A 23,566-nucleotide genomic window follows, 5' to 3' on the forward strand; every position below is an offset into this window, starting at 1 on the left:
GAGCACGGGGAGAACGCAAGTGCCCCCTATGTCCCCCCACTCCGCCACTGATCCTGTGCAGAGTGTGTAGGGACTATAGTATGGAGGGTTCTCCCCCTCCTGCCCCCCAGGCAGGCGAGGGGAGCCCTTCAGCCCTGTAAGGGCCCGGAGCGCATTACATCACCCCACGACCCTCCAGGGGTCCGGAGAAATGTAAGCGCATTTACGCCCGGGGAGGGGGTCCACTGACCCACAGCCCCCCCCCTCCTCACCAGTCCTGTGTTGCCCCAGCAAGCACAGACGTTGAGAAAGAGCCAGACATATCCAAGAGATAAAACTTTATGAAGGGGCCTGGCGTTGACCAAGACGCCGCCGTGCATATATCCTCCACACTCCGCACATACACGCTGAATAAGGCTGTTGATGCAGCCACAGCTCGTGTGGAGTGCGCACGGACCCCCATGGGACAGGCTCTCCCTGCCTGCTTGTAGGCGTGTGCAATGGCTTCGCAAAGCCAGCCTGCCAGGCGTTTCTTGGACAGAGCTTTTCCAGTCACCCCGCACCCGAAGCACACAAACAGCTGTTCAGTGCGTCTCAGGGTAGTTGTGTGCTCTACATAATATGCTAATGCGCGCACCGGGCAGAGGAGGTGTAATTTAGCTTCTCTAGCCCCACCATGGGGTGGAAGACTAAAACCCCCCAACTGAATAGCCCTCGACCTGAACTCACTCCTTAGGCTCTTGGGCACAAAGGAGGGGTTCGGTCTGAGTTTCGCCCCACTCTGGTCACCCCGAATCAGTAAACAGCTCGGGTGCACCGACAGAGCGGTTAACTCGGACACTCTTTTGGCTGACGTTAAGGCAAGTAGCAACGCCGTCTTCCACGACAGTGCTTTCAGGGAGGATAGCTCAAGAGGCTCAAAAGGCTCCGTGACCAAAGCCTCGAGCACCAGCGGCAGGTCCCACTGTGGGGCGGAGGCGTGCACCACCGGGCGCAGCCTCCTGACCCCCTGTAAAAACCGCAACATCAGTGGATGAGAGAAGGCTGACCTGCCGTTGAATCCCTCATGACAGGACGAGATGGCTGCTGCATACACCTTCACTGTGGAATGAGCAAGCCCTCTGTCCACCAGTAACTGTAAGAAGGATAAAATAGAGCCCAACTCACAAGATAGGGGCTCTATTCCCCGCTCCTCACACCAATGCTGGAATCTCAGCCACTTTGGCCTGTAACAGGCTGTGGTGGATTCTGCTCTAGCTGCCTGGATAGACTGAATAACGCTGTCAGACAATCCACCCTGTCTCAGCCTGTCCCTCTCAGGAGCCAAGCCTGAAGAGGACGGCCCAGAGTGGGTAACGCCCCGATTGCACCTGCCTCTTGAGACATCGCCCCCCAGAACTGGGGGATCGCCCAGGGCTGGCCCACCTTCATCTGTGTCATTTCTGAGTACCACGGAGCCCCGACGCGATCCGGTGCCACCAGAATGACTGCCAGACGTACTCGCCTCACTCTCCCCAGGAGAGGGATAATGAGACGCAGCGGTGGAAAGGCGTATAGCAGCTTCCTTGGCCATGGCTCGTGTGCAAACGCGTCCACCCCCAAAGGCGGGTCGTCGCTCAGGGCCATGGAAAACCACAGGGCACAGTGGCTGTTGCGCCGGCTGGCGAACAGATCCACTTCCGCTCTCCCGAACTGGGCCCAGATCTGCTTCACCACCTCCGGGTGAAGCGTCCATTCGCCTGGCAGGGGGCCGCCCCTCGACATGAGGTCGGCCCCCCTGTTCTCCAGTCCCGGGATATGGAGGGCTCTCAGAGATAATACCACCTCTGATGCTCATAACCACAGCCTCTCCGCTGTGGCCAACAAGGCGGCGGAGCGGACTCCGCCCTGCCTGTTGATATAAGCCACTGTGGTGCTGTTGTCGCTCCTGACCAATACATGTCTCCCTTGAATTAGGGGCATGAAATGCTGGAGGACTAACACTACCGCCCGTAGCTCTAGGAGGTTGCTGTGTCGTGTTTCTGTTAGAGACCAGCGCCCACCTATAGCCCTCTTCAGGCAGGTCCCTCCCCATCCTGTTCTGGATGCGTCCGTGAACACTGTGATGTAGGAGGTTACCCGCCCCAGTGGAGACCCCCTCCGGAGGCGCCCGGGAGACCCCCAGAACCGGAGGTTGCCCTCCACTGAGGGGGGGATGGTCACCAGCCGCCGTTTGTGCCTCTTGGGATCCAAACGCCTCTGACAGGGTGGCACGCAGCGCGTCTGCATCGAGCACCACTCCCAAATACAACGCCTGTTGGTGAGGTATGGGGGTGCTCTTTTCCCAATTGATCGCAAAGCCTAATTTGGTTAGGTGTGTGATCAATTGTGCTGTGCAAAACATTGCCTGTTCCCGGGACCCAGCCATGACTATGAGGTTGTCTATGTAAAAGAAAACTCTCATGCCCTGGGCGCGCAGCGGTTGAAGCGCTGTGGCCACACATTTGCTGAATGTGCGTGGGGATAGGGAGTAGCCGAACGGGAGTCTGTTGTACTCGTAGGCTATCCCTTGAAAGGCAAAACGCAGATACTTCCTGTGCTCTGGCACAATCTCCACATGAAAGTATGCGTCTTTCAGGTCGATGGTGGTGAACCAATCGCCCGGCTGCACTAGCCCCATTAACTGTTTGATAGTTAACATGCGAAATTTCCTGCGGCAAATGTGAAGATTCAGGCTGCGCAAATCTAGAATAGATCTGAATTCCCCTGTCTTCTTGGAAACCAGGAAGTACATGGAATAAAAACCCCTTTCTTTTTGCTGAGGATGCACCACAGACACTGCCTGTTTCTGCACCAAAGCCTGAATCTCTGTTGAGAGGTCTCCTGTCCATCCACTCTGACAGTACACAGCTGAGTTTCCATTCCCCATAATATTGAGTTAATGGACAAGCCCTTAGCTGTGGGGCCGCAGCTATAAAGCTGTGATACTCTCTGGTGACCCGTTCCGCCGCAAAATCCCCCGTGAAAGGAAGATTTGCCCATGGAGGATCGACACAGAAAGGGCCGATTATTTATTGAGGTCCCTGAACACACCGTCGCGCGCTCTTGTGTGAGCGCGTGCTCCACCCTAACGCTGTTCTCATTACCATGGTAACCAGCATTAACCGGAGTTTTTATTGACGTAATGTGTTCACATGAGGTCCCTGAACACACCATGGGCCCCTGAGAGAGCGCGGGCTCCGCCATAATGCAGCTCTTACCACTACGGTAAACTGTATTACTTGGAGCCCTTATTCTAGGCGTAGTGTGTTCCCTAACCATAATGCGCCGACTAACAAGCCCCTGCACCCGCATAGCGCTACTATAGCACTTCCTGCGGTTTATCTCTCTCATCTGCGCATGCCCACTAGCTATCTCCTTTACAGGAGCAACAACCGGGGTAGCGAGTGGGGAATATGTACAGTCAACAATGTGTGTGAGTGCAGGATTGTGAAAACAAATGACACTCAGACTTGGATACAGATCACCTCTTTCTTTATTAGTTTTTCTAATAACAGGGACCTGGGCATTGAACAGGGAGGAGGTGGGATTCACCCTATCGTCCTGGGTGGAGAGACCCGTTGAGACGCTTCCTCCCTCCGCCAGTCAGCTGCGTGTTGGCGGAGCTCCCCACCCGGCGGTTCTCTGCTGCTGCTGAGACTGCCGTGGCCGGGCAGCCCACCCCCGTGAGTGCCGGTACGCTGGTCCCATGGGGTTGGTTGAAGAAGCGGAGGGTGCTACCGACACGGGACCTTCGTACCGGCGCCTCTCCCTCCGTCTCACCGTTGCGCTGCGCTCCGCCGCCCGCGGAGGACGCTGTGACACCTGGGGAGCAGCCAGCGGCAACATGCGGCTAAGCTGCAGCCTCTCCTCCTCCAGACGGCTGAAACGCTGGGTGACCGAGGCTATAGACCCAAAGAGCCCTTCCGTGGAAACTGGGGCTCCAAGGAGATCTGCTCGATCTTTTTTGGGCAGCGCGGTGAGTCCCAGCCACACATGACGAGACGCCACTGTGGCTAAGGACATCACCCGCCCGGCTGCGGTGGCCACTCCATGGATCAGATTATTCATCTGACCTATGCAGCGGTCCGGATAATCATCCCTGTCCTGAGACGGGAGAGCGGGGGCGTCTGCTCGAGGAGTAATCAAGGAGACGCCCAACACACCCAGATTATTGGCCGCAGCCGCCATCTGTGAACCGAGCCTGAACATTTTATCTAAATATTCCAAGGCTTCCCGGTCCCGCGGCAGCGGGGGCAGAGGTTTCTTCCCCTCCGCCCAACCAGCTGATCATGGCAACAGATGGGCCGCCAGGCTCTCGTCGAGGGGGGGCACGCCAGAACACACCGTGTCTGATCGGCCCTGCACCCTGACAATGCCCGACATAGATGCTATGGCGGCCTTCGTCTTCAATGGACGTCGCCATGTCGCCTCCACACACTGCCAGATGTCTGGCAACGGGGGCGAGACGAAAGCCAGCTGCGCCGGAAGCACCGGGCCGTAAAACCCCTGCCTAAGGCGGCTTACAGGCCTCGGCGGCAGCGGTGGGGGGAGCGGTAAGCCTACACGCTCCGCTGCCTGGGTCATCACCGCTGGGAAGTCCAGTCGCACAGACCTGAGTGCTGGGCCCTCCTGGCTGTCAGAACCGGGGGTGTCGGACAAGAAGATGTCGTCATCCTCCTCCGCGAAGTCGACCACTCGGTCCCTCGGAAGGACAAATTCGAACGGCACCTCCTCCAGGTCGTCCATGTCCACCACCTCGAGGTCCACATCCTCTTCCTCTCCGCGCACCTGCGGGCCGAACTTCCTTAAGAAGTGCTCCGCACGATGCCGGCGGTTCAGCATCGGGATCGAACAGCAGGAAACACAGGCCGGTGTCTGGCCCGCTCCCTGCTCGGCATGACCCTGCCCCAGGCACTGGAAGCATTGACGATGCGGGTCTGCTCCCGCAATCAGTCCAGGGCACGACGGGCAACTACGATGCTCCAGAAGTGGCTCCATTTTCACAAAAATACTCTCTTTCTACTTCCTTTCTCCCAATTGTACGTCTCGGCCTCAGTGCTAGGCTATCACCTCCGCTCGCTGAAGAGTAAAGGATGGTGGTCAGGAGGCGAGGCCTCCTTTTATACGGAAGTGAGATGCGCACGCATTCAGGTAAGCCCGCCCCGGGGCCGGCTAGGTCTATAGAAATCTCAGTAGGTGAATGCTTGCATGATAAGGTAGTACCCATAGAGTCCAGTAGAGGGCGGAGCCTGTGAGAGATATAACAATATTTTAGCTACAGTTGAACAGTTTGTTTGTTCTGACCTTAAACTCAATTGTTTTAAAGAACGGTACTGCTGCATTACCCATGAAACGTTTGAAAAGTACAGTTATTCTACTGGCCTTCTGTCCAAGCCTCATAGTGATAGCAGGGTATATAGTCTAGCTATAAAATAGTTGCAATAGTTGAAAGTCGGTGACCGCTTGCGAGACTGGAGATTCTTCAAGTCTGATTCGATCAAATTTGATAAATACACAGTTTGTTTTTATATGAAAGGTCATGACAAGTCAAAACAAGAAAGCATCGTAAATGTGACCGGGTATTTGTTTCAAGACGGGTCCGACGGGTTGCCAAAATTGGCCGTGATGCACTCAGTATGTCCCCGTTGACAGTCGTGTCATGAGCCAAGTTCCTACTGGAAAGAGGTTACGCCAAGCAAGTTCAAGTGGCGAGGTCCCTGTGTACGGCCAGTTCAATGATCGGCTTTGAGCCGGGCTTCCAAAGCTGACCCAGAGCCAGTCACAGGGCACCGCCACTGAGGAAAATAGATAATGGAACAAATAGTCTTATCTTTAGGTCGGACAGATTCTGATTCGAGTACAGCTCTTAGCTTTAATTGCTCTTTTTTTAAATATTTTGTTTTGGGGACCTTTCTACGTTCATTAGGCATTGGACAGTTGCAAAAAATGTTTGATGTGCATCTTAACCACTTGGTCACCAGGACGCCGCTAACTATAGCCACCCTATAAAACTGGCACACACACATTCACACCCTGAAACTGCCTATTATCTTGTATCTGTTCTGTTTGTCATTCCTCTGAAGCAGATCAAAGTAAGGTCCCTTGCAAAAAGGCATTTCACTTGTGGTAACTGTTTTCTAACCCTAGCCTTCAGGTCGTAAGATAAGCTTTTTCTTTCTCGTGAAGTTTTACCTCCTTAGACCTCTAAGAATTATTGAAAGAACAGGGACTTTCACTTGATAAATTGTTTTAACAGTCCCTTCACACACATGCTCTGATTGACGCTCCCTAGACCTCTTAGGCCCTGAGGCCTGTTGGGTAATCCATTCATGATAAAGTAGCTATAAAAGGTTTGGGAACAGTTGTAGCGAACGGTATTGAGTAAGTTCTCTGTCCAAAGTGTGACTAACCAGTGAGCTTGTAAACATGAGAGTACTACACTCCCTGTATATGAATGTATATGCAGTATACTGACGCTACGGGACACTATTAAAGTTACTACAACTTTTAAAGCATTGCATCAACGTTGCTAAGTCGAGCTTTGTCTTGCTTCGATAGTCTGGGGAGCTCATATATACAGCAACACGTCTCAGCTTCAATTAAATCAAGTTATGATCTAGCTTGCATTGAACACAGTTAATGTATGATGACATTATCTTCCCAGGTCAATACAACCCTTCTACAGGGCATTACCTCTGAATTAATCTCCGCCACTGTGCTCTAAGGGAAAAGAGTATGCCTGCAATACAAAGGCAGTCAGGAAGAAGATTTTCCCGCCCCTGCTGGAGAACATGAATGGCTCAAAGGAAAAGAGCTGGAGTTATCTGCATTAGGCTGCTTCAAACAGGTCTGAGACAGGCGCTGTTGGCTGTTTGTCAGGCCTCTCTGAGAACAAATGAGGGAATTACACAGATGGTATACCATGCTGGCTCCGTATATGACATTGAAGGCGGTTGAGGGATTGGAATGAAGAGCCTGCCATGAACAATGACTCCCCATTCAGAAAGCACTGATGTGGGTCTGAGTTGTGTACACTTCGAGTGGTACAACATTAGGGCGGGGAGGAGAATTAGATAAACAAAGGTGACCCTGCTGCGAGGATTAGAGAACACGATTCCATATCGGTTCAAACAGAGGCCAAGTGATAAATTGGCTGGCTGGTATCACAGATGTGTCATTATTGCCACACATGTCTACAGACGAGTAAAAAGGGATTGCAATTCAGAAAAAATAAAAAATGGTTTCATGGAATTGGTGCTGGTGTTGCCATTTCATAGTTTGAACCCGTACGCTTAGCAAGAGCATGATGTGTATTTCTCTAAAAAATAGTAATAGCTGCTTTGCTTTGTTTTATATCATTGTCATTTGCTTATATTTAGAAAGTTAAGTGAACAGAATTAGCAATTATTCACTTTGGGGTTTGTGAGAGTTCAAAGGGCATTCTCACTATTTTCTGAAATTAAACAAATTAGCTAATCGTAAAAAAAAAAAAACAGTCCACTGACAAATATTGATTGAAAAGGATCTGTAGATGCAGCCATTGTCTTAATGTGCCCACATTTCTTTCTTCAGTCCGACTGTTAGTAGTGCAGAAAGCATTGTCGACTTCAGCAATCATCGCAACATATGTTGGTTAGTCCTCCCTCCACTTGGGGCAGATTTACAGTGGACTGTGGACTCTGTAAATCAGTGGACTCATGCTGGGCCAAACACAACTGTTTATCTAATATTGGGCACGTTGGTGATGGAAACTGTTAAAGAGGAGTGCTGTTGAGGTGTTCGGGATCTAGGGCTGCCCTCGACTAAAGATTTTTCTAGTCGACCAATAGTCTTCAATTCTGGCGATTAGTTGACCAATCGTCATATTTATATGATAGATTATGATTATTAATATTATTTATTTAATTTTATCCTAAAATAGTTTCAGTTTCAAGGGCTGGGAAAGAACGTTATTATAACCAGGTGTGCACATAACTTTTTGAGTGAGTTACTCAGATGAGTACCAGGAGACAGCGTTTGGTACTCACCCCACATGAAGCGTGGTGTTAATAAGTGCAGTCTTCCTCACTGTCCTCCTCAGTGTCTCTTTCACTGTCCTCTATTTACACTTCTTGCATGCTAGATGATGAAGATGATGAAGATGCACCTCCCTGTCTCTTTGTAAGCCTCCGATTTGCTTTCTCCAAAACTTGTTGCCAAAACTGTGAAGTCCTTGCATTTCCTGAGGCCAAGTTGAAGGATCAAATACTAAGAAATTATCACATGACTTGAAGTCATATCTGATTTCAGAGGTGGGAAGTAACAAAGTACACTTATTCAAGTACTGTACTTAGGTACAATTTAAGATACTTGTAGTTTACTTGAGTATTTCTATTTTATGCTACTTTGTACTTCTACTCCACTACAGTTCAGAGGTAAATCATGTACTTTTCTTCCACTACATTTATTTAATACCTTTAGTTACTTTACAGATGTGGATGAATGATGTGAAAATATAATCAAGTGTTAAATCAGACTTTAGTTCCACCTGGAGTAAATCCACAAGCTACCCTGCAGTATACAAAGTCATTCAAACTAATTTTTAAACACTTTAATGATCAATAATTATAAAACATATCATATACATTATTATGAAATGGACCAATCTACTTTTACTGTCGCTACTTTAACTAGATTTTGATGATAATACTTTTCTAATTTTACTTGAGTAACACTTCTTCCACCTCTGTCTGATTTCAAACTCTTCCATTAACAGCCTGAGTAAGTTTGCAGCTGTGTGTTTTACTCCACTTTGTTGTAAATAAAACTGCAGCAGCTTGACCACAGAGCGTGAACGTTGTGATCAGCTGATTTTGCGCAGTTCTCCAGTGTGTGCGCGGGGCACAGAATGTGCATAGGGGAGTCTCCCACCGCAGCCAGTTGACGTAGTTTTGGTACAATTCTGTTGTACACACCGACGTTAACAGCAGCTCCGTCTGTGCACACGGCGACCAACTCTGTCGTCCAGTGATCTAAGCCTCTGCCTCCTGTGAAGCTTCACAGGTCCGTCGGTTATGTCCTGCGCGGCACGGCCAGCACCCAGTTCAATCAGTCATAGAAAGTCTGAAGATTTTAGCAGGGAGCGAAACGGCAAAGTGGCTGCTTAATGTCTTTGTTTTTTTTGGACATGTCTAATAATTTACTCCACTGAGTATTGACAAGAAACATGTGTAGGCGAAATATGTGTTTTGTTTTGATGACCTATCAGGTACGCAAAGGCGCGTTGTGACACAAGTGACGTTACGCATTTCAGATTGTTGCCGCGCATGCGTACCTGCGTACCAGTTATGTGCACCCCTGATTATAACAGCATGGTGCGTAATAATGAATCTTTTAAATATAAATGTAATGTCAAATGTAGAAAGAGCATGAGAGTCACGGCGCAGGACGAAGCGGTCAGCGGTGTAAACAGCAGAAGCTCTGGTAAGGAGGGTTAGTGTGTGTTGGAACAAGCAGCAAGGACACACAGTGAACATTTAGTTTTAGTTTCTATCATTCTTATCTGATCTCATGCTTTGTACTGGTGGGTGTCTTGTGCACTCATCCTTGGCTGAGATTGAAGTTGTAAGTGGATGAGATTGTTGATGATGTGGGAAATTGTTGATGATATTGGTGATGTTGTTAAAGGTGGGGTAGGTAAGTTTGAGAAACCGGCTCGAGATACACTTTTTGTTATATTCCATGGAATGCTCTTAACATCCCGATAGCAATGAATATCTTAAGTGCTTTGACAAAAAATCCATAAAAAAATGTCATCTGTGGAAGCTGTAGTACTGTAAAAAGCACGACCAATCATTTTAGCCGGCCCGGCTAAAATAACTGGATGGCCTACCTGCCTGTCAGCCTTCCATCTGTGCACAAACTTATCTCGTGCCCTCATTGGTCATGTGCGCGTTCGTGTGTGTTGGAGGAGGGGCTCTATAAGGAAGTGGCAGATTTTCTCCGGTTGTGTATTTTCAAATTCTAGCGATCTCGAGCCGGTTTCTCAAACGTACCTACCCCACCTTTAATGTTGTTAATATTGTTAATGATGTCAGGAGTTATGTCTTGAATGTTTTTGTATTATTGTTGTATTATTGTTGTATTGTTTTAAGTGTCGGACCCCAGGAAGAGTAGCTTTTGTCAAGAGCAAAAGCTACTGGAGATCCTTAATAAACATAAACATAAACATCTGAATATAACAACCCAATAAATACTTCACAGTAAACGGAAACACTGAAAATGTGAACGTCGGCAAAAATACCTCCGCACATTACGCCCTCATCATGAAATTAAAGCTTTAATTTATGTTTTTCTGGGGTAAGAATTTATATATATTATAGTTCTAAACTGTAATTGTTGATACAAGGCTGGGCTACTGCCAAACTGCTGTTGTTTTCCTCGGATTATGAGAAAGGAACACACATTGCCAGGGGTAATTAAGCTCCATGTTTTGCAATGAAGCCGGCATTCGGGAAGCTGCGCTCCGATGGTCCCTCCTTTTTTTCCTTTTCTTTTCTTTCTTCCTATGCGACTAAGACTTTTTGAGCCGACAAACATTTAGTCAAATAATTGGGGACAGCCCTATCTGGATCACAACCAAAACTACTTTTGGATATCTATATCAGAAAAACCTGGTAATTTGTCGCTCAGCTTTCTCACATGCTGATACATTGTTAATACAAAAACATTTGAAATCAAATATGTACTGAGAGGTTCCAGAGACAGACCAATTTGCATTTGGGATTCGGACTTGTCTAAAGTGTTCGTACTTCAGCAGACCACAGTACCGATTGATTCTTATTGACTTTATCTGCCTCTGCCTTGGATTTTCTTGCACCTCCATGAACATTAGCCCGACAAACTGTAGAGTTATGCAATTTATACCAGCAGGATGATTTGGTCAGCATGAGCAATGAAGCACTAGTCTTATAACACTGAAGGGACGTGATCCTCATCTTGTGCCCCCTTCATCTGGTTAACACTATTGTCAGTAATGGATAATGGCTTCTTTCCCCCACTAATGCACACCAATATCAGTCTCTAGGTGTTCAGGATTGATGACATGGCCTAATCAACCCATCTAATTGATACCCTACTATGCAGCACATATATTTCCCTGACTGGGTCACAGGGTGATGCCTGGGATATTACGCTCTGGCCAAGCAGACTAATGAGTATCTCACCTCATTGAGTGATAAGAAGTCATGCCTGGGCTAATGGCATGGGAAGAGCATCTTAATCTCATACCTAATGGCGCTCTCAAGTTGGATACAAAATCAATTAAGAGGGGTTTGTTAACATGTGAGAGTGCATTCGGGATCGTACAGTGATATAAAGTGGTTTTGCATAACAGGGATTCTTTGTGTTAAGCAATTGATTTTATAATGATAATGCATTAAACATGGATTCCTGGCATTGTATTCCTGGCATTGTATTGTATTGTATTGTAACATTGTATTCCTGGCGTCGACAATGGCAAAAATAGATCTGACAGCGCAAGAATATATTATATAAACAACTACTTTTTTTTTGTGGAACTCCTGTTGATCAGAACAAACATCTGGAAAATATGTATTTTTAGTAGCTGTGTAAAAAACAGTCAGTCAGCGATATGCAACTAGGGTATTCTTCCAGTGAAATGGGAATTGAGCTCTAGCTAATTCCCAATAATGCTATATCTAACTTGCCAACTGGCCTAAATGATACTTGGCTGTTGGCTGGTTCCACTCAGCAAGCAAGTACCTGATCTTGGGATCATTTGTCAATAACATGACCACACACTTCAAATTTGCATGCGTTTTGGTAGTTCATGAAGGTTGATAGATTAAAATGTCGTCTCTTTTGAAATGATATCATTACATTGTACAAATCAACCCAAAAATTACCTACCAATTGTGAATGCAACATCTGTTATATAAGCCTATTGGCCTAATATTTCTAAATCAGGACCCCCAGTTTTCAGAGCATGTTTCTTTCCTAACCGTGACAGTTCAATATGTGGATTTGTCTGCTTTAATAACAATAATAGCTATCAACCACCCCAAAAGGTTTATGCAAATCAATCCTTTAGGCTCTGAGTGTGTTATGTTGAAATGGGACTTTTTTATTGATTCTTATTGCCAACATCACTTACGACTCCGTCTTGTTGGACTGTCGTCTGCAGGGTACAGTGTTGCTGACGCATGTACCAGTCATAGGGTCCACTGCCTCCACAATGACAAAGGGCCTCTCCTCCAGCGTAGCCACTGTCAGATGCCTGTAGTCCGACACTGGCTCCAAGTAAGTGCCATACCGCGGCCACACGGGGTATCTCATTTGCAGAATCCCCATCTCGAAGGTCCCCACCTGAATGAGTTGAGAGAGAAGCGGTGAATCAACTCGAGCCAGTGAGAAATCCCTGCATCTAGCTCCAGATGGTTACCATACAGCCATATTGCCTCACTCATATCTCCAATGAATAGTAATGACACAACTGCATAACATTGTCTATCTTGACCTCCAATCTTAATACAGTTGTCACCAATTCTCTGACTGTATACATTGTTATCGCACATCCTTGTGATATGTGCATGTGCAGTGAAGTGAGATTTTGTTCGTAGTCGATTTGGAGGGAAATTGATTTTCGGGTCACTGGGGATGAAGAGAGTGCAATTATACATCTTATGCAACGAAAGCAATTCCACCCTCTGCTATATTACCAGTTAGCTAATTTTAATTGGATGTTGTGCGGAAATGAGCTGAATACATAATCAACATCTGGAATCAAACATTTGTTTGAAGAACCCGTGACCTGTTTAGGACTACGTTCCACAAACGTGCTCCTCCGACTCACAGCTGGGAAATGAAGCAATGAAGGTCGCAGAGGACCAATTGGAGCCCAATTAGCCAGAATGCGGACTCATCCCACCGATTGCTGACTTTATTCAGAATCTGATGGGGCTATTAAATGCTGCTTCGGCTGCCATAATTCAACAAATGCATTACAAACTGATTTTACATTTGTGAGCATTCACTAGACACAGTAATGAGAAGCAGCCAGTTAAATTAGACGGAGGTGATTCGTCAACAAAACGATCCGCTTTTCTGATTGATTTAATTAGCTGCTCTTTACTACATTGTATTTAAAACGTTTTATCACATGCGTGGCAAAGGCAAAACTCCGTAACTAGAAAAGGCTGAAATGAAATTACTAAGATTGATTATGCAAAAAAAGTATCCAGGGATTGCCATTTATAATGCAGTAATCAACCACAAGTAATGATATGATCAACTATATGAATATATAGAAAATATAATTAATATTTGAATTGTACTGTGAAGGTAAAGCAAAACACCAGCATTAGCTTTCGACTCAAGCGTGCTGCTGGACTTCTGCCCCGTGTAGAGAGTGTTTTTAGGATCGGTTAATGAAATCCAACATTCAATGCTCTTGTGAGGCCGTTGTTTATATTTGTGACTTTGTTATACTGCTGCTACTCCCGTCCACTTTCAAAAACACACCACGCTCACTCACTCATTCTCTCTCGCTCCACAAATGCACACGCTACACACGTATCCCATCCCCTCTCTCTCTTAAAGGGATAGGCTGCCCTAGATCGCAATACTATAATAAGTTACAGTAAAATATCGACATTGGCAAAATTGTTACTGTTAACATCGGAATCAGCATCGGCTGAACAATTTCAAATCGGTGCATCCCTACTACTTACTTTGAATACTACGCAAGCCATTACTTTTCTGGGAAGGCTTTGCAGGAACTTGGTCCCATTCAGCCAAGAGAGTTTTAGGGATGTCCAACACTGTGTTGGGTGATAAGGTCTGGGTCGCAATCTGTGTTGTAAGGCCCTGACAGAAAAAGCTGATTATTCGCTTCCAACGTCCTCTGTAGGCAATATAAATGACTCTTAGATTAACTGTACAGCATTAATGAGTCCCTATTTTGCTTTTTGGTGTTTTCTATTTCTTGTAGAGTGTTACATACGTTTTTGTGCATGTAAATGGTCTGCAATGGTCTCCAGAAGGAGTTTCTCTCCCACACACTCACCACCCTGCCTGAAATGCCAACATTGGACTGTTTTTGTTTACTTCTGTAAAATAGTGACACCACTTTGGAACACATTGTTTGTTATAGGCTAAGGGGCGGGACATCTCTTAGCTCTTGACCAATCACCATACAGCCGGTCAGCTAACCAGTCAGAGCAGACTGGGCTCTGGTTTCTGACAGAAGGTAAAAAAGAGGTGCTGCAGCACAGCCAGTATGAGAAGAATAAAGACCTTTTTGAATATTAAAGCATGTAAACATGTCACAGTAGAGGCAAACATACATATATGAACCTGAACATTAGCATTATAGGGCCCCTTTAACATTTTTGGGGGAAAAAACTAAAGAACTAGGTATTTAGAATAAACAAAGAGCCTGAAAATGTAACAAAATAGTATGAAGAGATGGTATGATTGTCCATATTGGGCAGGACTCAGCACAACGTGGCATGCTAAATCTGGTAATACTAATGCCAATCCAAAATGATGGGTATTAATCTACTTACTTTTGCTACTACAAAACCATCCATTATTCTTGGAAGGATTTACAGGGACTTGGTCCCATTCAGCGAAGAGAGCATCAGGGAAGTCCAAAACTGTGATTAGGTCTGGGTCGCAATCTGTGTTGTAAGGCCCTGACAAAGCCGATTATCAGATGTCAGTCGAGTTTGGACGTCGTTTAGCTCTAGGTTTATATTGCGCTGTATTTTTAGATTCTATATATATATATATATATCAGTTTCTCCTTTTGAATAAAGAATACAGACTACCACTCCAGGGGGAGTAATCACCTATCACGAAGGCACACAACGTACGTAATAGCTGGCTGTTGGCTGTATTCTTGGTGGTGTGCAACTTTTTTGCCAAGATGCAGGCAAACATGAGGCGACACAACAGTTGGCCCTGTCACAACTACTTATTTGATTTTGCTTTGGTGTGTCAGGGCCTTTAGTTCATTGCAAAGGTGTTGGATGGGGTTCAGATCACAATTAAGTTCTTACACATCAAATTGGGTAAAAACTGTTTATTTATGGACCTGACTTTGTGCATGGGGGCACTGTCATGTTGAGATAGGGCTCTGTGATATGGCAAACATTTTCTATCCTGATATATTCTTTAATATCTCTATAATGATAAATATATATATATATATATATATATATATATAGCAATATAGCATGTTTTCTGGTAATTTAATCAAGAGTCTATATCAGGGGTCTGCAACCTTTTTGACCAAAAGAGCCATTTTGCCCCCTTTTCCAACAAGGCGCAAAACATATTTGATAGCTTGATAGCTTATAAAGTTGTATTTATTGTTATGTCATAGACAAAAACTACATTTTTTTTGCATTTATTACATTATATAAAACTGTTAACCTCTAATAAGAAACAAATAACTCTTATAAGGAGAATTAAAAAAAATACACAGGTCTACTTTAAAATAAATCAACACAGCACTTGGGGAGTCCTCTGCACATTTGAAGAAAAAAAATACAATTAAAATTGACCCACTTTGAAATAAATAAAACCTATAGCTGCACCCTAAAAAGAGTTAAGTGATTGAATTATGACTGAAGATCGTCAGCTATCTTCCTCTTCCGTGTTTTTCCTCCAATACGTAAAGGCTGCAGGACCTTTGACAACTTCTCTCCACATATCAAACATACCGGTGAGCCAGCATCGTTTGCTTGAAAGCATATAACTCTAACCACGCAGAATTAAACCCTCTGTGTTCCTCCGATACTTTTATTTTCTTTGATTTATCCATAGTTCGCTCATCGAGCCGGGGATCAGGTTATTCACCTGCAAGAAAAGGCGCTGGCGCGGGACCGTAGCAGGATATGACGCATATTTTAGTTGACCTAATTAAAACCGTTTTTTTTATTTATGTGTCACAGTATCACCTCAAAATACAAGATACGAAACATTTTCAACCGTGCAACAAAATGTATATAGTACTACAAATACTTTTCTTTTATTTCCTTCTTATTTTTGTCTAAGCTCAAGGGAGCCAGAGCTCGAGAGCCGCGGGTTGCCGACCCCTGGTCTATATGAATAACCGCAATGAAAAGCCTATTTGTGTATTTGTCTATTTGTCATCTGCAAAAATGTTGACCCAAAGTTTAAAAAAAATCTTTTTTTTAATAAACTTTATGAAATAAGATACAAAAACAGGACAAAACAACTAAAAGAGCTCCAAAGGTACATAAAATGGTTGACATATGGTGTCCCCATACTGTACATACACTTCTCATTTGTTTATCCATTAAGATGTAGGCAAAATCTAAACCCAAGTAGTAACCAATATGAAATGCCTTATTCATTATTTCTTACTACTGGGAATACAAAGTCTATTCATTTGTATCATCTGTAGAATATAAATATGTTTTTCTTTTTCATAAATCAATAAGCCCTTTATCAGTCACTTCCGAGTAATCTATATAGTCTCGACAAGAGGCTTAATCTGCACAGTTTACCATGTGGGAATAGATGTGTCACAGTTAGGAGAAATAAGAGGTGAGAAGAGCAGTTTCCCCCTTTTTGTTTCATTTTCTGTACATGGATCAAATACACTATACTTCTGATAGTGAGTAAGTTGGTGCAAACGGGAGCTAACTCAAAGCCAAACATTAGTCTGTTTATTTCACACACATTCAGCTGTGCTTCTGTAAATGTCATGATATTCCTGGAGGGCTAAAAAAAAAAAGATTCTGGACAAAATGTTTTTCCTCCCACATAATCTCTGCTGTTTATGCAGGACGGGGGACAATCCTCTCTGATCACACCAGTCAGTAAAGCTTGTAATGACGGAATCATACAAATGAAAGGGAGGGGGAGTGCAATCCCAACTCTCTGTGGACTTTTCAGTTATTCCTCTCTCCTGCCAGTCATATTGATCAGTCTGGTTGTTTGTCTAGCGCTCCACTCATGGGCTTTTAGTCCAGTCAATCAGAATTTCTAATTCTAGGAAAATATACCGAGATGAATAACATCACGACCCTGCTCAGACTGTAATGATCTCACCAAATAAACATATTTTACACTTCATATTGAAAAGTTAACTCAGAGAAAAAACACTGCCCCTCCAGTTGCATAGTAACTATATTACAGGAAATCCATTGGGAAAATACTTCATATTTTTGGTTTATAACTGGCTAGTTGGACTGTAATTTAAGTGTTTGTGCATGTGGCAGCCTGAAAATGTTAGCTTTTCAGTCCCGTATATCACCCTGCCTAATAACATCAGTGACAGGCTTCTTTACTCCATCGTTACTCTCTTTCTGTCATGTTTTCCCTCCATCTTCCCAAGTTACCTTGACTTTTAAATCCGGGAGGAAGTTGTAACACCAGCTGAACAACGACTCTTGGGAAATAGCAAAACAACTGCATTAGATAAGACCATTGAGGTGATTTAGGTTTAATAAATACAAAAGTTGAGTGTGATGCGAGTTATCGGCCTGTAAAGTGTCAGGCTGAGGCCGGTTACACATTGGTGGTGCATGAACGTAAAAGAGAGGCTGCCCTGTAAACTTATACAATAGGCTGGCAAAGAGGCAATCAAAAGATGGAATTGATTTTCAGCTCTCAGAGAAAAGAGGCCTCAGGCAACAGAAAGTTAAGCACGGCAAAGGTGTCGCCTCACACAAAACTCTTCTGAAATGAGCACAATGTAAGGCTCTGAAGGGGTGAGAAAAATACTTTATTCTACCACTAAAGGTTTATGTAAAGGTCAGCGTGATGGAGATGAGTGCTAAAATCAGGGGTTGAATGAGAGGACACATTTGGGTTCAAGTTGCTACTCAAGAACTCCTCTGTCACTAATGGAAAGTGTTTCTGCTTGACCAAACCCTTATGCCTTATACTTCAAACCGTTTGCCTATATAAGTACATCTCTTCATAGCAAAATGACCAATCCAATCCATGTTACTGTCACTGGATTCAATTTACATTTCAAAGTCTTACAATTGGAGGAGACGCTTTTACCACCAGAGCCAACTCTTCTGTTTGTCTTTGATAGCACAGCACAGAGGACGAGGATATTAAGACGGTTAAATAAATCCCTAATCTGCTGGCTCGCAGGGGAGAACAATGACCTTCAACATGTACGTCTATCGGCAGGACAGGAGGCCCAGAGAAAAGTGAAAGTTGTTATTAGAAACAGCTCAACAGGAATATAAAAGGAAGGAAGAACAAAGGCTTTAGTTTGAAGGTGATCAGTCTTTGTTACCTTCCTTCTGTAACCTGTTCCTGCCTTTCATTCTTTGATTGATTGATTTAATATTGTCTCCATTCTTGACGCCACACAGTTGCTGCTGTTTTGTGCACTGCATCTTGCAGAAGTGCAGGTAGGCAGCCACTTCCTGTTTCGTTTTGACACTCGCCTGTTACGTTTCATTCCATGTTCCTTGACTCCCTACCCTTGTGTGTGTCTCCCGCTCTCATCAGCGCCAGCCCCGCCCCTGATTGTTTCCACCTGTGCCAATCACCTCTTGTTTAAATTCCTCAGTCTCCCCTTGTTTTGTGTCAGTTCGTCTTGTCCTGTCCCTATACAAGTAGTCAGCGTGCCTGCGATTACTCATCTTGTCTCAAGCCTGATTTATGCTCTCAAGTTATTTTGTAAGTTTTGTTCCTCACTTAGTGAGCGATTTTCTTTGTGCCTTCTTTGAGCCTTTTTGTCACCTCGTTAAGAGTGTCGATCATTTTTTGTATACAAATTTTGGAAATAAAGTATACTACTTACTTATTTTTGCCAAGCCGACTCTAACATGAGGCGTTGATTTACATTGCTAACAGTTTAAGCATTGTACTGAGTTGTGCCCGATATGGACCATCATACAATACTATTTTAGTGACATGTTTAACCACTTTGATTATTCAAAATACCTACAGTAGTCCTTTTTTTGTTTTTTCCAAAGAAAATATTAAAGATATTAAATATTATGCTCATTTTCAGGTTCATATTTGATTTTGTGCCTCTACTGTCACATGCTTACATGCTTTAATGTTCAAAAAGTGCTTTATTTGTGGGAGAGAAACTCCCTCTGAAGGGAACTTTGGGATTTTAGCCTTTGCAGACAATTTACATCCACAAAAACCTTTATAACATACATTACTATAGGAAAAGGAAAACACCAAAAAGCATAGTGCCTCTTCAATGTCAATCTCATCACAATCTTTCTGATAATTCAGCATAACATTAATAATGTTATCCCTAGGTTTACTGCTTTGGGGGGGTGCTGCCAGGGCGAGATGAGGGCGGTCCGATGAGGGCGGTCCGTGCAGGGGGGGGGGGGAGTTACTTTGGTTCAAGAAGTGAGGGGGACACAAAACAAGGGGGTCTGTGGGCCCTCCGCAATGGAAATAGTTCTCGAGTTCCTGCCTTGCTAACAACATATTTGTTAGGACTATGGTGCAATCCAAGAAAATGTGTAGTGTATAATGCCTGGCAAACTTATCTAGTATCCTATCCATGTGAACCTGCTTTATTTGTGAGTGGACCTCACCTCCTCTAGGGGGGTCTGGGGGCATGGTCCCCCGGGAAGATCTTTTTTTAAATGTTGAAGTTAAATGCATCAATCTGGTGCACTTTGAGGGCAAGTTGAAGAGATGTATGGGTACAGCTCTCAACACTCATGAAACAGAACTGTATATATTTCAATAATCCAAACATCTTTAGAATATGATCACAACCAATAACAAATCATTTAAACTTGTTTATTTTATAAACTCCTCTCTCTTATCTTATGTTACCTAGTTAGCATTCTTTCTTTTTATTTATGCATATTTTACTAATCACTCCCCTTTTAAACTGTATTATTTATTTTTTTACTGTCCTATAGTACACATTGGAATGATTTATTACTTTATTTTTTTTACAACTATATTAAATAGATAAAGGTGTGCATTGGAAATATTTGTTTACATAGATGACCAAACAATTTGAGAGAGACTCACTGAGATAACTTAGACTCAGAGAGTCCTTTACCTCACCTGGGGCCTCATTTATAAACGGTGCGTACGCTCAAAAGATGGCGTACACCAGTTTCTACGCAATGTTTGCGATTTATAAAATACAAACTTGACGGGAAAATGTGCGGTCCTCCACGCAAACTCTAACCCATGTGTACGCACCAAGCACAAAAACGGAGAGACGAGAAACTGCGACACCGTTGGCAGAAAGAAGAATGGAGAGAAATATGTGGAAATAATACCATAAATAAAATGTTACCTCATTTATCAAATATGAAGAATTCATTTGCAAACATTGATTAAAGCCAATCTTAAAATGATTAAACAAACGCCTGTTTGAGACTCCTCAGTGCACACAAAAACATAACTTGGAGAAATAAATACGGATATGTTATTTAAAACCACCTCGAATATGTTGTGTTATGTTATGTTTTCTCATAAATGATGCGGTAAGCAGGAGGACAGAATTACGTCTAAACTGACGCCGTTTTGCATTTCTATAGGTTGTAGATACGAGCATGGTTTTATATACTATCACGTTTAATCGTGTTTTATGCCGTTTGCTAAGACTTGATAAATCGCTCATAAAACACAGGAGGTATGGAAACTAAGAACACCATATATTTGGTAGATTTGGCAGCTGATATAACTCAACACATTAGTTGCTGCAGTGGAGACGCTGCACACAGCTGATCGACAGCTGGAACACAAACCACCAAATAAAAAAATAAACATTAATTGACTCCACTCCGCAGTGATCCCCCGATACTTTCTTACAGTTGCTCATCATGGGGGGGTCTCCTGTTCCCGGCACAAACACACTGACACACTGCCTGAGGAAGGTTATGTGGATTTTGTCATTAACTTTTTTCGGACCACTTATTTATTTATTTTGGTGACGATCCGACCTCCATGCTGCTACTCTGGTTCAAACTGCATCCACCAAACAATATGATTTATCTCGACCTCCCCAAAAGAACCAAAACCTGACACGGTGTGAGATGTCTTTTTTAGCTGTTCTGTCATCATTTCCTGCGATCTTCATGCAGTCAGTCAAAATGAATATTAATACGGGGCGTTTCTTTGACTATTTATAGGCAAATATGGGCGTTACGTGAAGCCCGCAAAAGCTGCGCCGCATTATAAAGGGAAACCGGCGTAGGACGTGCCGCACGCAAGTCCTACGCCGGTACGCAGTGTTTTATGAATCGGAAAATGTCTGTGCGTATTTATTTGCTTTGTCCTACGTAAGCAACCTTCCTACGTGAATCCTACGCAATCCTACGCAAGGCTTTATAAATGAAGCCCCCTGAGCCTCAGTCTGACAGGAGAGGACTCTCCCTCCAGCTTGTTGTAGAAACAGCTTCTAATATCTGTTAGCTCTGAGCTAGCACCAGATGCTCTCTCTTGCGCTCTCTCTCTTTCTTCTCTGCTCTCTCTCTCTCTCTCTCTCTCTCTCTCTCTGCTCCTCTCTCTCTCTCTCTCTCTCTCTCTCTCTCTCTCTCTCTCTCTCTTTCTTTCTCTCTCTCTCTCTCACACAACATGTGCTCGTGCCACACACACAGAGGGTGTTTCTCAATGTCGAGGACGCTTCCTTGGTAGCACATGTACCTCCGAGTCAGATGCTTCAGAAGCGAGGCAAGAATCCCTCCTAGCCTCGGAAAACGAAGAATGGTGGAACAGGCTAGGTGTGCAGGTGTGCGTCATATGCGAGGCCCCGCCTTAAATGGAGCACGATTTCCGCCGAAGATTTCAATATGGTCCAGCTGCAGCCGCAGCAAGTACACGACACGGCCCCAACACGACACGCCCACCTGACACGACACTACGGTGGCTGAGAGACATTGATACCATACATGGCAGATTAAAAACGAATTGCAAATGTTATTGTAGCATTTTAAGCAACTATTAGGTAAATTAATTAATAACCTAATAACCGTTTGAGACACAACAGTATATGACTTTAAGCACCAATCATTTTGTCTAATTAATAAATTAAAACAAAAAGGGGACTTAGTAAACTTTATTTCTTAGTACATATAAAATAGGTAATAATGAGATCATCTATTAATTATGTTTGTCTAACTGCTACACATGTATTTATACGTAAATGTAGATATTTATGAACGTCTAAATATAGTTGTTAAAGGTTTTAAGATATAAATAATCACATCATGGGGTCATTAAGGTTTCATGTAAGGTAGGCCTACTATAACATGAAAACATGATTTTTAAACTAATGTCTGAAACTCACATTAGCCTGTAGTTTGGTATATTATTGATATGGGCTAGACACCCCTTCACAATGATCATCATTGACTTTTTTTAGACCAAATTAGGAGGGCCAGTCAGGCTACTAATGAGCTCAATCATTCACATTTATTATTATTACTTTATAAATGAAGAGTACTAGGGGTCTATTACAAAACCTAAAAGGCCTAAAGCTCCACGTCAGTGACCTATATTTTAATTTCTTCCATCAAACTTTAAAAATGGCAAACGGCATGTTTTTAAAGATTTAATCTTTTAAGAAACAAAATATCTTTTGAACAGAAGGGTTTAAACACGTTTTTAATGCAAATAAACTTGAAACATAAACCTATTTGTCATTTCAAAATTCACTTTTATTGCCTGCGTGAAAGGCACAGTAGGCTATGAGCGAATACATATCAACATTCAAAAATTACAAAGTCGTACAATATATACCATGTGCTACTGTCTAGGATTAAGTATGATGAGACTTTTCAGCCCGTGACCCCCAAAATAACAGTGCCAGAGACTGGCGACCCCCGACGGGATAGTGATCTCCAGTGTGCTGGGCAGTGTGGCGGCGGAGGGAGCCGAGGGCACCACCGGAGGAGAGGCGAGCGATGACAGCAGCATCACCGTGGTGCAGATAGGGCAGAACGGGGAGTACCTGGGCACGGCGCGGCTCCCCGCACTGAGGGGACTTGTTACACAGAGCCCATCACTGGGGAAGCTGCCGGACCGAGAGTTTGATCCTGCCTGCGGCGGGAGAAGGCGGTCTGCTCGGCCTGCCCTTGGCTCTGGGGTCCCTCCTTAAACAAATAAATAAAAACCTTTTAAATGAAACATTCATCTTAACAGATAAGATTTGATCATTTATTTTAAACGTCAGGCCTACAGCATGGCCACAAACCCCATCTAAAAACAGAGGCTCTGTCCTAATTACCTGATTGCATCCACCTGGGTTACTTGGCTCAACCCAATAACTTTATATAAGTTTACTTTAAACCACACTTAAAATAATAATATAATTATACATATGTAGGCCTACATGTCTACAGTATAGCAACTAATACATGTTTTAAATAAATAAACATTCAAATGTGAAAGACACCTTCAATGAATATTTAAAACTTACACAAAATCTGATTCTTGTAAAAATTAGAGTACATGCATTGTTCCATCTGTCAAGCTAAGATATATACATATATCTTAGCTCTTAGCTTGACATGCTCGCTCAGTTAGCATACACATATATATATATTATTTATGTATTCCATTCCTTTAA

General features: G+C 43.9%; 1 protein-coding gene across 2 annotated transcripts in view; it reads right to left on the reverse strand.

Moving 5' to 3' along the window:
- Positions 1-23,566, reverse strand: part of grin2ca (glutamate receptor, ionotropic, N-methyl D-aspartate 2Ca) — a 95,275-nt gene that overhangs the window by 24,310 nt on the left and 47,399 nt on the right. For both annotated transcript variants that reach the window (XM_034144172.1, XM_034144170.1), the window contains one exon: positions 12,155-12,366. In XM_034144172.1, coding sequence (XP_034000063.1) covers positions 12,155-12,366 — 212 coding nt within the window. The remainder of the gene's footprint in view (positions 1-12,154; positions 12,367-23,566) is intronic.

This window comes from Trematomus bernacchii, unplaced genomic scaffold (genome assembly GCF_902827165.1).
Source record: "Trematomus bernacchii unplaced genomic scaffold, fTreBer1.1, whole genome shotgun sequence".
In the NCBI taxonomy this organism is placed as follows: Eukaryota; Metazoa; Chordata; class Actinopteri; order Perciformes; family Nototheniidae; genus Trematomus; species Trematomus bernacchii.